The sequence below is a fragment of the Martes martes genome (genome assembly GCF_963455335.1).
Source record: "Martes martes genome assembly, chromosome: 9".
In the NCBI taxonomy this organism is placed as follows: domain Eukaryota; kingdom Metazoa; phylum Chordata; class Mammalia; order Carnivora; family Mustelidae; genus Martes; species Martes martes.
Window position 1 is genome coordinate 10913699 of NC_137896.1, and position 14962 is coordinate 10928660.

General features: G+C 49.6%; 1 protein-coding gene across 2 annotated transcripts in view; it reads right to left on the bottom strand.

Moving 5' to 3' along the window:
- The window catches only part of SLC9A8 (solute carrier family 9 member A8), a 63824-nt gene that overhangs the window by 14047 nt on the left and 34815 nt on the right, over positions 1–14962 (bottom strand). For both annotated transcript variants that reach the window (XM_080812969.1, XM_080812968.1), the window contains 3 exons: positions 12149–12292; positions 7119–7257; positions 5565–5670 (listed from right to left, as the gene is read on the bottom strand). In XM_080812969.1, the coding sequence (XP_080669095.1) occupies positions 5565–5670; positions 7119–7257; positions 12149–12292 (389 nt within the window). The remainder of the gene's footprint in view (positions 1–5564; positions 5671–7118; positions 7258–12148; positions 12293–14962) is intronic.

Consider the following 14962-nt stretch of genomic DNA (forward strand, 5'->3'; position numbering starts at 1 on the left):
AAGGGAGGGCTCAGTGCTGACCAGCCTTCCTTCTGGCCTTTTGAGAGATGCCAGAGATCTGTTTCGTATGGGAAATCTTCCAGCTTGTGATGACGGCAACTAACTGAAATGTCAACACATTTTCTGGACAGGTAAACAGTCCCCTCTGGAGGCTGAGTGTGGACCCTGTGATAACGGGCCCTCAGGCCAATGCAAGAGTGAACAGCCAGCCACCACCTTGACCCAGGGCTAGTCCAAGGTCAGGACATCTCTCGAGTTCTGCGGGCTGAAGGAAAGCGTTAGCAGCGTCAGCAGCGGATGCGAAATCCTGAGGGACAACTCGAGTGTCTGCCCTATGAGCCCTCCCTCAGCAAAGTGGCTTCTCCACCACCCAGACCACCTCACCCACTGGAGCCGCCACCACACAGGCTGTGAAAACACCAGTGGGGTAAATGGAGCAGACGGGCTCACTTCTACAGCTAAAAGCATGGGTATTTTATTTTAAAGATTATTTATTTATGAGAGAGACAGAGCGAGAGCAGGAGTAGGGGGCAGAGGGAGAAGCAGACACCCCGCTGAGCAGGGAGCCTGATGCAGGGCTCGATCCCAGGACCCTGAGATCAGGACCTGAGCCAAAGGCAGACATTTAATCAACTGAGCCACCCTGCCCCCCCCAAGGCATGGGTATTTTTAAAAATGCCCTGTAAGGAAGAATTCCTGACACATGTATTTCTTTTAGAAGGCAAAATCATTTGAGGAAGTAGATAATTAGTGCAACAAAACGGCCAGCTTCAAGGAAGGAAGGAAGGAAGGAAGGAGGGAAATCCACTTCTCATTTCAGCTAAATCCACTATTTTAAATGTCACGAACAACAATGATGAATAGAGACTCAAGTCCAAAGGCAGAAGGTGAAGGGTGTCTATCGTGGTACAATTTCCACTGCACTGCACCTTGCTGTGTTTTGCTATAAAATATCCAGACTCAGAGGTCCAGAGTAAGAGAATCTCCATTCACACCGTCTTGCCCCCGGGTAACTACTATTAAAGGTCCCGATACAGGCCGCCAGTTCTTTTCCTATGCCATAATAAAGCTTATCTGCCTTTAAAATGCACTCTATAGAAGGATCCATTATGTATGCAGCATGGATTACCAGCAGAGGGAATTTTTTTCCCCCCAGAGGCATTTTTGAGGCCTCCAACACTTACCTGCCTTTGCACATATAACAGAACCGCAATTCCTTCTGGGGCCTACAGAACCCTACCGGCCGGGGTCCCTGCCTCTCTCGTCTTCCTGCTCTTCCTGGAGTGCGCCAAGCTCCCTCACGGCGGTGTAGTGCTCAGCACTGCCGCCCCAGGTCCTGCCTTGGCTGGCTCCTTCTCAGCACACGGGTCTTAGCTCAGGCACCACCTGTTTGGGGAGACCTTCTTGACCCCCTACCACGTGATGTGTCTGCCCCCATGCCACTATCACATTGCTCTGATCTCTCTCCTTCCTGCCCCTTCTTCTGAAATTACCTGTATGTGTTTGCTTACTTGCTTACCATCGTTCTTCGGCAGGTAGGAGCCTGATGTGGTCTTGTTTACGAAGGACAGCCCCAGTACCAAGGACAGTTCTTGGCACCGAGGAGGCATTTAATAAGTATTCATTGAATGGATGATAAATCTTTTTTTCTTAAAATTTTGCAATCTATCTGGGAGTTCTTTCCACGGCAGCACAAATAAGTCAAATTCATTTATTCGGTGGCTGCACAGGATTCCGTAGTGAGAACCGACCCACGCCTACTTCATGTTTCCTAGGACCAGTGGCTTGTGGGTTTTCTCTCACAGGCAATGCTGCAGAGGAACCCCCGGGCACAGGAGCGCCGCACCACGTGTTCTACCTCTGGTAGAATGGAGGTTACGTCCCATCCTCCGTGACTCACCATGACAGCGTATCGCTCTGCCCCAATCCCCCTCCCTCAGCCCACTGTTGGCTAAACTGGCAAAGGTGGGGTCTGTTCAGCCCTGGATCTTCAGAGCCAGAGGGCAAAGTGGCCCTTGAAACTGGCCTCAATGACTAGACTCATTAAGACTGACAGAGTCAGAACAAAGATTCTGAGAACAGCTAACACTAGGAGGCCTGTTTAATTTGCTATTGAAACCAGGATGTCTGTGACAGGGAAAGGGGGCGTCACTAATTTACATGTTGAGGGTGTCAGGGCCAGCAGGAAGTGTCACCCCAGCGTGCCTCTTGTCAGGACTCTTACTCACATCGTTCCCTTTAACCCCTGACCCAAGGGCCTTGGGGGGGTGCCCTTCTATACCATCTATTTCATGAGGAGGAAGTGGATGCTCAGAGTGGTTAAGGCGGCTCTGTGAGGTTGCACAGCTAACGAGGGGCCGGACAGGGATCAAACACAGGTCTGGCGTCCTTAACCATTGTGTCTGAAACACGTGATTAGGGTGTGTAATTCGGAGAACAGCACCCTGCTGTGTATCGTTGGTAACTGCTTCCTCAGTCCTCTGTGACAGAAGTGCAGCAGGAGAAGGAAGGGGGGGGACAGCAAACATCACCCCCCCCCACTCTCACAGAGGGACTCGAGGGTCCTCACACACACCAGGGCTATCCTACCCTTGTCTGAAAACCATGTGACAAATACCCCAAAGTCAAATATGGGCCAAGCTCAGCCAACGGCCTAGAGATAGCTGAGCCTGCTCGTGGCTCGCATGTGCTGTTTCTGCCCCCACTGCCCACTGGTTTGTTTAGCAAAGGGCCTCAAAAAAGTGAAGCCCTACAAACAGAAAACACTGCCGCTCTGAAGACAAGAAAAACACTCCCTGGTTTTGATCACAAATTCCAAACGGAGGCATGAAATACATCTTTGCCAGCAGGTACTCGGTGTTCATCTCAAAGGGGTGGGGAACAGTTTAGAAAAACAGAGGTAAAAATAGCCAAGCTAGAGCCAAATGACTCACAGGTACTGTTTATGTAAGTGCCAAAATTCAGGAAAGATAAGAGAAGGAACTCGATGGCAGATACTGGGATGAAATTATCCAAGAGAACTGATGGGAACAAATCAAATTAAGAACAAACAAAACCCTGAGGTTTACCAAGAGTTCTCTAGTGAAAATGGCCAGAGTCCTCTCTGCTTCCTCCTTGGCAGGATCTTTTCACCGACTGTAATTCTAGAGAATGATCAGCGGGGAAGGAGAGTTCTGCTCAATGGAGTAAATAAAAACCACTGGGGACTTCCATTTTGCTATGCCAACTGCTGTCCTGCTAGAAACAGCTAGAAAACCTGATCAAAGATAGGAAACAAAGGTGTCTTCTGACGCTGGGTACTACAGGGTAGGGCTGTCAGGAGGGAAACATTCCTGACGGAAGGGAAACAAAGCGGCCACTCCTGCTCCAGGCCCTGGCCCAGCCCAGACAGAGCTTCCAGGCTGAGGCTTAGGGAGGGGGGGACCTCCAAAACCCAGCCCAGCAGAGTCAGTCTAGCTGAGAAGAGACAGAGGAGAGCTGCGGGACCTGAAGCAGCCAGAGTAACAGAGCAGGAGGCCTGCACAGAGAAAGAGTTCTGGAGGGCTACAGCAGTGTCCCCTTGAATCTTGGATTATACTGGTCTGTACACATGTGGGGTGAGATCCTAAGAGCCTAGGGAGACATACCACTGATAATGAACAGGCCAACAATTTCTGAAGCAGACACAGGGCTGGGAAGTTTGTGTTCCCACAGGCCAGAGTGGGGTGACCTTGTAATACAGGAGACAGGAGACAGAGTCCTTAGAAGGGCACTGCGTTACTTCCTAGTGTTACTCCAGACCTGAGGACAAAGTCTGAAAGTAAACCTCAAAATGATTAAACTGATTCCAAGAAACTTGGATACACCACGGAAGAAGATCCAAAATTCTACGAAGAATATAAGAAAAATCTACTAACTCAACAACATAATAAGGTTTACAGTGACTGGCATCCAATCAAAAATTAACAGGCAAGCAAAGAGCAGGAAAACATGACTTACAAGCAGAAGACACTGACCGAGAAAGACCTAGAACTGATGGATGATGGAATTAGCAAATAAGGACGTCACAGCGGCTGTTACAAACACGCTCCGTCGGCTCCAGAACGCACAGACCACCATGAACACGGTAAGGAGGGAAATGCAGGATATAAGAATGACCAAAAGGGAACTCCTGTGTATGAATAATACACACCTGAAGTGGAAAATACACTGGATGGACTAGCAGGACAGTGAGCATGGCAGACGGAAAGACCCATGAACATAAAGACACAGCAAGAGGAATGAGCCAAAGTAAAGCACAGACAGAAGGAAAAAAGATTGAAAGAAATCAAAAAGGCAAAGTGTATTATGGGATGATAGAACACTGTCGATCATAATTTTAGTAACTGGACTCCCAACAGGAGAAGAGATGGGAAAACAGAAAAAAGTGTCTAAGAAATGGGTAAAAATTTCCCAAATTTGGTGAAAAGCTATAACCCCATAAATTATAAACCCAAGAAACTCGGGACGCCTGGGTGGCTCAGTTGGTTAAGCGGCTGCCTTCGGCTCGGGTCATGATCCCAGCGTCCTGGGATCGAGTCCCACATCGGGCTCCTTGCTCGGCGGGGAGCCTGCTTCTCCCTCTGCCTCTGCCTACCACTCTGTCTGCCTGTGCTCGCTCGCTCTCTCTCTAACAAATAAATAAATTTAAAAAAAAAAGATTAAACCCAAGAAACTCAATGAACCCCAAGTGGAACATAATGAGAATTATACCAAAGTACATCAAAATCAAATTGCCACACACCTATCAGAACGGCTAAACATTTAAAAATTAAAATAAGTGTTGATGAGGATGGGAAGCAGCTAGAACTCTCTCATGCATTCTAGTGGGGATGCAAAATGGCCCAGTCATTTTGGAAAACACTTGGCAGTTTCTAAGAAATACATACTTACCATATGACCCTGCAACTTCAATTCTTAGGTATTTATCCAAGATCAATGAAAATATGCACACATATTCATACCCCAAATCTGGAAAAACCCCAATGTCCTTCAAATGAATGACTAAAGTATGGTGCAGTAAGAATGTGTAAACTACTGACACGTGCAAAAACATGAGTGTCTTTCAACAACAATAAGATCACTAAAAGAAAGGAGACATGAAAGCCTGTATACTATGTGATTTCATCTGTAGGACATTCTGGAAAAGGCAAAACTATGGTGACAGAATGCAGATCAGTGGGGGCCGGGGCCCAGGGCCAGGCCAGGGGACTGACTGCCCTTGGCGGTCTGACCCCATCCTTTCAGTGAAGGCCCTTTCGGGGACTTGGTCTGGGAAAGGGACAACAAGGGAAGTGACATTTTGATCTCTGCTACAGGGTGGTAGGTGAAGAGAAGATGTGACCATGACAACCCTGAGCTCCTAAATCCAGCCAGGTCTAAATTCAGAGGTATCCCTAAAGGGCCAGTAAATCCCCTTTGTTGCTTAAGCTTTTCTGAGTTGTGACTGTCTCTTGTGATTGGAAGTGACTCCACTGACATAATCTCCTCCACCAGGCAGGACAACATGCCATCAACCCCAGCAGTTCAATGTTTCTGTCACTTACCCGAGAGGGAGATTCCTTCTGCAAGCCCATAAGGAAGATAAGCAAAAATGATCATCATGCCAAACTCCAAGGAAGGCGTTTTCCTCAAGTCAATATGCTTTAGCACGTAAATAACAGTTGTCAAGGAAAAAGAACCAAGGGGCAGTTGATGGGAGATGTAGGAAAGTCACAAAACTGCTGCCTTCCAAATACACAGGGTAGGCAATGGATACGAAAGGCTTTGGAACATCCCAGGGTAACATGTGAAAATCCGTTGTTTTCTTTTCCTTTGCAGGGAGACTGTTGTTTTAAGAAGGGGGATCTCACCAAACACTAATAACTGGAAATTCCTGAGACAAATGGCAAGGGAAAAATTAAAATCAACCTAAGTCAACTCATTTAAAAATGCAGACTTGGAAGGCTGGCAATGTGCAGGGGCTGTGAGGGCAAAGCTGGGGCCGCGGCCAGGAGGACAGCCCGTGCTGCCAGATCCCTTCCAGGGCCGTGTCACACTTTCCCCCCTTCCTCCAACATCAGATAAGACAGCTGAAGGGGTGTCCAGAACTCTCGGGCAAAGTGCCCCACTGGAGGACCTTCTTTCACATTCCTGAAGATTTCTAAACTCATGCTCCCGTGAAAGGAGAATCTTCTCTCTCTTCAAGTATAGCCCACGCGCCCGTGCTGGGGCTCACAGCGCCCATCCACTTGGCTTCCGCTGAGCCGGTGCCTCCCCATCCCCTCCCTGTCCAGGAGAAAGATAAATATGGAGGAAAATGCTGAACTAGAAAAAGTTTTCCATTCTGCTTATTGGTGCAATATGAGAAGCTGTCAGCCAACAATGGAGACTTTAGACTTCTGGACAAAGGTGGGGGAAGGGAAAATTCAACAGGATGGCAGACCAGCGTGCCTGTCACAGGCAAGGGTGGCTCTTCCGGCCATCTGTGGAACACACAGCTCGTGGAGGAGGGCCAGGTGGCCGGCTCCCTGAGACGCAGGCCTGGACTCCCACAGAAATGGTCTGGTGCCTGCTCCTATTTTAAACGTGACAAATTTTCTACAGCAATGAAGGTGTCATTGGTCCTAAGAGCCCCTCTCCTCCTCTGGCTAGAAAAGCGTATGGGCCATTGAGCAGTGCACTCAGCGTGAACACCCTGGACGGACTCACTTTGAAAGGCTCTTTTCTGGTCCTCCAGATAAACACTTTCAGCGGGGTAAAGACTGTCTCAGTTTGGTAATTTCAGAGGAAGTTAATTTCCAGTTTTCTGACTGTGACAAGTGAGACAGGGGAACCTGAAAATCTCAAGTGAGAAGTTCCCCTAACGGTGGGATCTGAGAGGCAACAGCGTGCACGACTGTGACGCTCTGAAAAGGGACGTCCTAAATTGCACATGTCACATCTCGAAGTCCTTGGGTTTCAATGCAAGTGCTCCTTCAGACAAAAGTACACAAAGGTCCTCCTTCCAACACTGCCTTAGACCAAAACGGGCCCCTTAAGGAAGAGGGGGAAATGGCTGGAGATGGAGATAATAGTGAAAATCTTCTCAGCCACGCGTGTTCATCATATTAAAAGGATATTAATGCAGAGATTAAGCCAGTGAGAGTGCCGAGTGCTGCCGAGCCAAAGAACATTTTGAGGAAGTAGCCAAGGGCTTGTAAAAATGTTTGCCACCCACTGACATCTGACATATTTTTCCTTGTTAAACCTTCAGCTGTGCTAGGAAGTAAAAGAAAAACAAGAAAGAAGTTAAAATGTTATAGAGAAAGTTATTAGAAATCAACTAAAACTCAACACTGACTCTTTTTTTTTTTTTTTTGCTTAGGCGGTCCTTCATTCCTTCCGTCATTGGATTAGGTCACTTACTTGTTCACCTACTTTGTGAACTAACACCTACTGTGTTAGCTTTGGCGGGGGGCGGGGTTCAGAGAGCCTAGCAGAGTCCCTGCCCTGCTGGGGCTCCTTCTGTCTGGTCAGGAAAACAAACAAGGAGAGAACAAGTGACCACACTGGGGGGAGGGTGAAGGGCTGCAGAAGGGTGAGCGTCTCACTCAGCCCGGGGTGGAGGGGGTGGTAGTCCAAGAAGGCTCCTCCTGACCTGTGGGCTGGGTTCAGCCTTAGAAAAAGAAGAGTTAATGGGGGAGGAAATGAGGGCAAGTGCCCCAGGCAGAGGGAACAGCACGTGCAGAGGCAGGGAGCCCGAGAATGCTGGGCACATTCTGGGAGCATCCAATTACGTAAATCAGCATGGCTAGAACCCAGGAACGGGATGGGGTGGGGGCACTGGTGGGGAGAACGGTGGCAAGACAGAAGTACGACCAGCTGCCATGGCGGCCCCGGGAAAGGCAACGGACCAAGCTTGGAGTTGGTATTTCACCCCGAAAGGCCCTAGGGAGCCATGGGGAGTGCTTCGAGTTGGGGGGGGGGGGCGGCAGCAGGGATCCTGGGATAAAACCTGGAATTGAAGCTAGGCAGGAAATCTGAGGACGGAGCAACCTAAAGAAGAAATGTCCCGGGGAAAGGGCCGAGAGAGATTAGGAGGCATCAGGAAGAAGAACTGAAAGAACTTTCCTCCCAGGATAACAAGACAAAGTAAAATGTTAGAAGCCATTAAATTCAATGAACGGTTTTATCCCGAAAGGGAAAACCATTATACCACGACAATGGAGTTATCCCCATTAAAGATCCTCCTCCTAGTGGATTCTACCTTCAGACTACCTCTCAGATCCACCCACTTCTCTCCCTCTCTCTCCTTACCATCCTCTGTCCCAGGCCTTATGCCTCCTCGCTCTTTCTAAACAACCTTGTCTTCCTTCCACTCACTGGCCTGCATGATCCTTTTCAAACGCACAATCTGATTGGGTCACCGGCCTGTCCAAACCTATCGACAGTTTCCTACTGCTTTTCCGGAGGAAGCCCGGTCTGAGCAGCACCGGACCCCTGTGTCTGCCAGACCTCGTGACCCCGTCTCCTCCTCACTCAGGAAGGGTCCCACTGTCATGGGACCACGGTCGTCTTTCACCGCTCCCTGGCCCCAGCTCATGCCCCAATCTGTTCCTCGGAACCTAGGGTCAGGGTCACTTCCTCAGGGACACCTGCCCTGACCCCTTTACACATTCTGGGCTCTCCTGGAACCTGACTTCTTCACAGAAAGTTCCAACTCATGAGTCATTCATGAGGGCCCATGCCTGTGTCCATCTTGTTCACTACTACATGTCCAGGGCCTAAGGCAGAGCCTAGTATACAAAGACACTCAGTTAATTTTTGCCGAATCAGTAAACAAAACAAAGAATTATCAATAGAAATATTTGGTTTCATTAATCAGCGTTTCATGAATTGGTATGATTTTAAGGCAGGATAATCTCTGATTAAAGCGTAGCTTGGTCAAATAACCTCAGAAGTTTTCTGTGATGATTCACAGCACGGTGTAACATATAACATAATGAAGGTTCTGAAAAGTACTGCAAAAGAAGAAATCTAACTTCTTTCACATAAAGTTTTCCAAACTCACTTGAACACACTATCTCCTCCAACCCCTTCTTTCCCAGCAGACCACAGGTTAACACCCTACCTTGGGGATTGCTGAGAGCCAACACGGGTTCTCACTGGGCAAGTGTTTTGGAAGGCTAAGCTCACCCACAGTTCCCAAATGGACCTGCAGGTTGCCAGCACACGGTGTCCAGCCCCTACCCCTTAAAGCTGGTCCACTGGCTGGGGCCACTGCTTTCTTCTCATGCAGAGGCCCCGTGGAAGTGACTCGCTGTTGAGGTCACATCAAGGGTGGAGAGCAGACCCAGGACAGAGGCCACTGGTTTCTAAACTCAAGATAACTGAAAGTAGAATTTGGACTTTCTGGCCCAGCAAATTTCTACTTTTTTTTATTTCTCACACTTAAAGAACATGAGACAATGCTGCTTCAGGATCCATTTTATGAGCCTACTTTGCAACTGGAGAGCACAAAAAGGTTTCCTCTGTAGCAGTTGTTATAAGAATAAATCGTCATACTAACAAATCACAGCTAAAACTAATTTAATTAAAGTTAATGAAGAAACAAAAGATAGCTTTCTGGCACTTATGAAAATGAACGTCAAAAAAGGGTATAATTTATTCACACATTCAGTTGCAAAGGTAAGTGTCAGGCTGCTTTGAGAGCGATCACTTATGAAGTAGACTCTCAAACAAGATGTGAGTCTATCTAATAACCAAGGAAAGGTGACAACAGCCCTTTCCTGTACTGCTCCCCTGCCCCCCAAAGCAGGCACGCCTACCATGCCCGCTGTCTCTCCAGCCTGAAAATGCCTACTGGCTCATGAGACAGCGTGGCTGAGAAGACTCACTCCTACCCCTTAGAGCGGCTGTCTCCCTCTCGTACTCCAGGCACTGCACTCACTCCTCTGGGAGCATCCTTCTCCCACCTTGGACTGACCTTGTCAAGTCCAGCTGTCTCTGAGCGACGTTTGACACGTGGAGGGCCCTCACCAGATGCTGAGGGCGGACGGCAAGCCTTTAGCATGCCCCACCCCAGCCTGCAGACCGCACACATATGCATGCGGCCCACAGCTCCAGTTTTGGGAACCGTCATCACAGGCGACCTTGGCCTTCGAGAGCACTTTTCCAGGAAGAAACTATGGCTGCTTAAAGTGACTCCATCATTTCTCAATTTCAAAAGAAAATAGCTCCTCCTCTTTAACCTTCTTATGGCAAAGAGTCCTGGAGAAGCTCAGCAAAGGTCCTACTTCTGACATTTTTAAAAACAAAATACATTAGAGGAAAAGCAGTTGAGTTGAGCTCCTAATGTATAAAAATAACTCATGATGTCATCGCCAATTTGGACAAAATTCTTTATCGTGAATGTTTAATATGTGCAGTCACCAGGACACGAGACAAAAGTCAAAACCCAAAAGAGAAAAGGCTTTCAGAGTAGATCTTAAATATTACTGCGATAATTGCCTAATAAAGCTACAGAAATCTTTGTCAAGAGAAACATGAAAAAGCTAATAGTGAGGAACTTGCTAAACAGATCACAGGAAGTCACAGAAAGAATTACTCTGTAACCAGTAAAATTAGGTTATGGAAGATTATTTTTCCACTCTGCTCAATGGAAGAGTTACAATACAGTATACGGGGTATACGTCCCACTACATAAAACACAGGCAGACTTCCAAAATGTTAACTGTAATTATCTCTGGGTAGCAATAATGCAGGTACTCTATTTTCTAAATTCTGTATGAAGAATATACGTATTACTTTTAGAATAACAAAAATGTTTTAAAGTTTTTTTTTTTTTATTTTAAGGTCTGCTAAGCACCTCTTGCAATTAAGCAACATTTGATAAAGTTCTTGCAAGATTAGGACAAAACTAGGACAAACACAGGAAATGGTAACTGGGGGACAGGCGTAGAAGCGGAAAGGATCTAACATTAACTGATGTCTGCTGCTTCTCACACAGGATAGTATTTATTCAATCCTCAAACCCAGTCCTAGGCTGGGGCATTATCACCCTCACTTTACTGCTGAGAAGCATGTGGCTCAGAGAGGTAAAGGAGCTGACCCAGGGCCACACAGCTGTGAGTGGCATCAACCTGATTCTAAAACCTCGGTTCCTCCCACTATAAAACATTGTTTTATTCCAACGTAAAGATCCTGAATGTAGTCTAAAATAAAGCTTTTAAGAAAATGCCAACAAACACAGAGTGGCTATGCTTGACCAGGAATCCACCAACAAGGAAACAGGTTTTTCTTTAGCAGAACACAGGCTGGCTCCTAAGGTTCTCTTAGCTGATCTGTGAAACGCTGTCCAGAGCTCTTTCCTCCAACTGCTTTGACTGCCGGTGCCTTCTCTGGTTTTGCTAAAACTGTCTGGGTCTCCTGCCCATACATGCTAATGAGCACTACAAAAGACAGAGTTCAAGGAAACAGTCCTGCGTCAGAGAGACGCATTTGAGATGACCTTAGAGTCATTTCTTTTTCTCAGTGGCTTCTTGACATTTTAGGATTCATCTATCATTTCTCAGATGCTATCAACAAGGGCAGTGATACTGATGAACAGATGAAAAAGAAATTTACAGTGTCCCAAGCAGCTTTCACGCAACAGCATCTCCAGCTGGGAAGCCTATGAGCATCACTGGCTCATTCTCCACCAAGGGAAAGGAGGGTGCTGGGCGACAGCCCCTCAGTGGGAGAGCAGGGCCTCTGCCTACTGCTTCTGTCTGCACCGAAGCTGTCCACACACCCATCCCTCAACTGGCTGCTCCCTCCTATGCTGGGACTAATAAATCACTTCAGTTCTTGGGTCTCACCCCAGAACAATTGAATCAGAAGCTGAGAGGGCGGGGCCTGGGACTGCTCTGGTTAATAAGCACCCCCTGGGACCTAGAAGAGAAGCTGCACTTGAAACCACTGTGGAAAGTTCCTAAAGGGCGGGCTTGCCTCTGTTTAGCTCGGGCCTCGACAGCACCGCTGCGGTGCGTGAGGGGTTGTCGGGACAGAAGACGGAGAAGCGCGTGACCCGGCCGCCCAGAGGACAAGCAGCTGTTCGTGCAGCTGCCTGGAACAGCTGTCTCTCTGACACCAGGACCTTCAGTGGCGGCCTTGAAGAAAGGACACTCACTTGGTCAGGACAATGGAGACTGCATCGTTGAGGATACTCTCTCCAAAAACCAGCATGTTGAGCACCGGGTCCACGTGAAGCGCATTGAAAATGGCAATAGTGGCCACCGGGTCGACGGCGGAAATCAGGGAGCCAAACGCAAAGCTGCACAGAGGAGAAAAGGAAGGGGTCACTCGGCGATGCCAACCACGTGGCCCACACAGTAAAAGAGCAAAGCCAGAGCCTGTATGTGGTCTGACACGTTCGTACACACCGGAGCCGCGGTAACTGGAGGGGCCGCTGTCTCTTCTCCCGCTCCACAGGCAGTTGTTACAATAGCCTGGTTCCCCACCCTGAGTCCCGGGGCTTTATCTGACCAATGACGGGTGGGAGACTTTTGCTGAAAATACATTAGACATCCCAGCCTTGTCAGAGCAGCCAGAACCGTGATGGCTCATGGGGCCTCCCCCACAGGGCCCATGAACTCCTGGGTGTGACCTCTGCCTCTCCCCTGGCCACCAGAGTGCCACCTGTGACTGGCCGTATGCTCCACTTAGATTTGAAACATCTCAGAAAGTGCCAAGAGTCAGCAGCATCTCTGGTGTGCTTCAAGGGGATGGCAGCCACCCACAGCAGTGCCACCCCACACCAGGCCAGCAGCTCCCCCAACAGTGCCCAGGAAGGCATCACTCCCTCCAAGAAAGAGCTATTAATTGCCCGAAATGTTTCAGGCACTGAGGCCAATAATGAGAACCAACACTGACGTGGCACTGACCACGTCCCGGGCACGGTGTGGGCAGTTTACGTGCAGAAACTCGTTATTCTACACGGCCCCCATGTGTGGTGCCACTATTACTGCCCCGGCTACATAAGAGGAAATGGGGGGACAGGGAGGTTAAGGAACTTGTTTAAGGTCAGACAGCTAAGAAATGGCAGAGCCAGGATCCAAACACAGGCCGTCTGGCACAGAGGCCGTGCTCCTGACCGCTACGCTGGACCTAGCAACACCCAGACACCAAGGGCGGTCTGGAAAATGGCAAGCTTTATGTGGAAGATCAGAGTGACCTGGCGGGGGCAGCAGGGTGGGCCACTTAAGACTGAATGGTCAGAAAAGGCCCCTGAAGAGATGACTCTTACTTAAACAAGCATCTACATGATAAAGAATAGATGGCCAAGCCAGGATCTGGGGACAGAGACAGCCGGGGGATGCCTCGGAGGTGGGAGCGAGCTTGCTGGCCTGAGAAACAGAAACCTGAGTGTGGCAGCAGCCCACAAGGGTGAGCGGCTGGACATGTCGGAGGCTGGCAAGCAAGGGAGGGCCTCGTGGGCCACCTCAGGAGCCTGGATGATTTATTCTCTCAACTTGTCTTTTCACCCCTAAGAGTTCTCGAGAGCCTTCCAATCCTGTCAAATGACACTCCCGGCACTGCTTTCCTTCTAGCTCAGCAGACAGACGAGGTCTGCCCCCTTCTACAACATGAGACAAAACAGGGACCTCCAACAGGGCAGACCTGGGTAGAGATGGAAGCCAGAGCCTGGCCACCTCTGTTTCATGCCCTCGCCATGGGCGCAGTGTGGGAGGGAAGCGGGAGCTACTCGCCTGGGACAGGGGTGGGCTCTGCCCACTGCACCATCCCCAAGAGCCCCGCACCATCACGTGGGTCAGGGCGCTGGGAGAGCGGGGCTACTGGGAGGAGATGCTCGGCTGCCTTGCCAGCTACAGTGCGCCCTCCAAGTCAATGATCCGGCATTCTGGTCTCCAAGGCAAGCTCCCTGTGTCTGACTAAGGTGAACCCACACAAGCTAACTGGCTCACCTCAAGGGCAGCATCTGGATCTCAAGCTGAGGAGGAGAGCCCGAAAGACAGTCTCAGTTCAGAGCTCAGTTCCACACCTGTCCTGTCCTCACAGGCTGTCACAGGTCACCTGCCTCTCACCCTCACTGGGAGTGCCCAGGGAGTGGGCACTCCATGTTAGTCATGCATACTTCCTTGGGATCTGTACTGAGCATGGCCCAGAGGTGTCTGTGGAAGGCAGGCAGGAGGGCGGAAGAGGAGGAAGGCGAGGGAAAGAAGGAAAGGTGACACCACCAAAGGACTGCTAATGGGGGGGGGGCTGCTTGCCGGCAACGGGCCTTGAGGCCCTCCTGCTGCACCCTGGACCTAGAGCTTGTCTTCTTGTCTTTAAGTCCCACTCTCTCACCCCAGGGCAAACCAGCAGGGGCCCTAAGGAAAAAGAATGTCTAAAAAGCATTTTCTGAATGTCCAAAAAGAAAGAGGTGGGGGTGGGGAACCAGGGAGCCCCTGGTGCTTGTGTGTGGGGTGCTGACCTTGTGCGGCTCCATCCCCAAGGACAGGGCAGCGGAGCAGACGGTCACGGTTCTCTCTGCCCAGCATCCACACCCCTAGTTTTGGGAATAGCACCCCCATTTTCCTTTGGGGAGCCACACCTCCCCGTGTCTCCCCCTCCCAGAGTTGCACAGGGCTCTAGGAGTGGGCAGGGGACCCAAGTTTGGTCAAAGAGGGCCATCAGCAGGCCTTTTACCAGGTCATCGGGAGTTAGGTTGGCCCTTTGGGCCGGGATAGCTAATGTGAGGGTGACGTGAGCCCGAGCCATCAGTGCTGCCACATGGGGCAAGCGTGCCCGAGGATGAAGCCAGTTGAGAAGCGTGCACAGAGATGCGGCGAGAGGAGAGATTCCTGGACAGCGTGGGCCCTGGGGGCTGTCATGCTGGAAGCCATCATTCTGGAACACTTCAGTTCTGAGCCAACAACCTTTTCCCTGCCCCCAAAACTACTTATGTTGGGTTTCATTTGTGCCAGAAAAGGCCTGACTG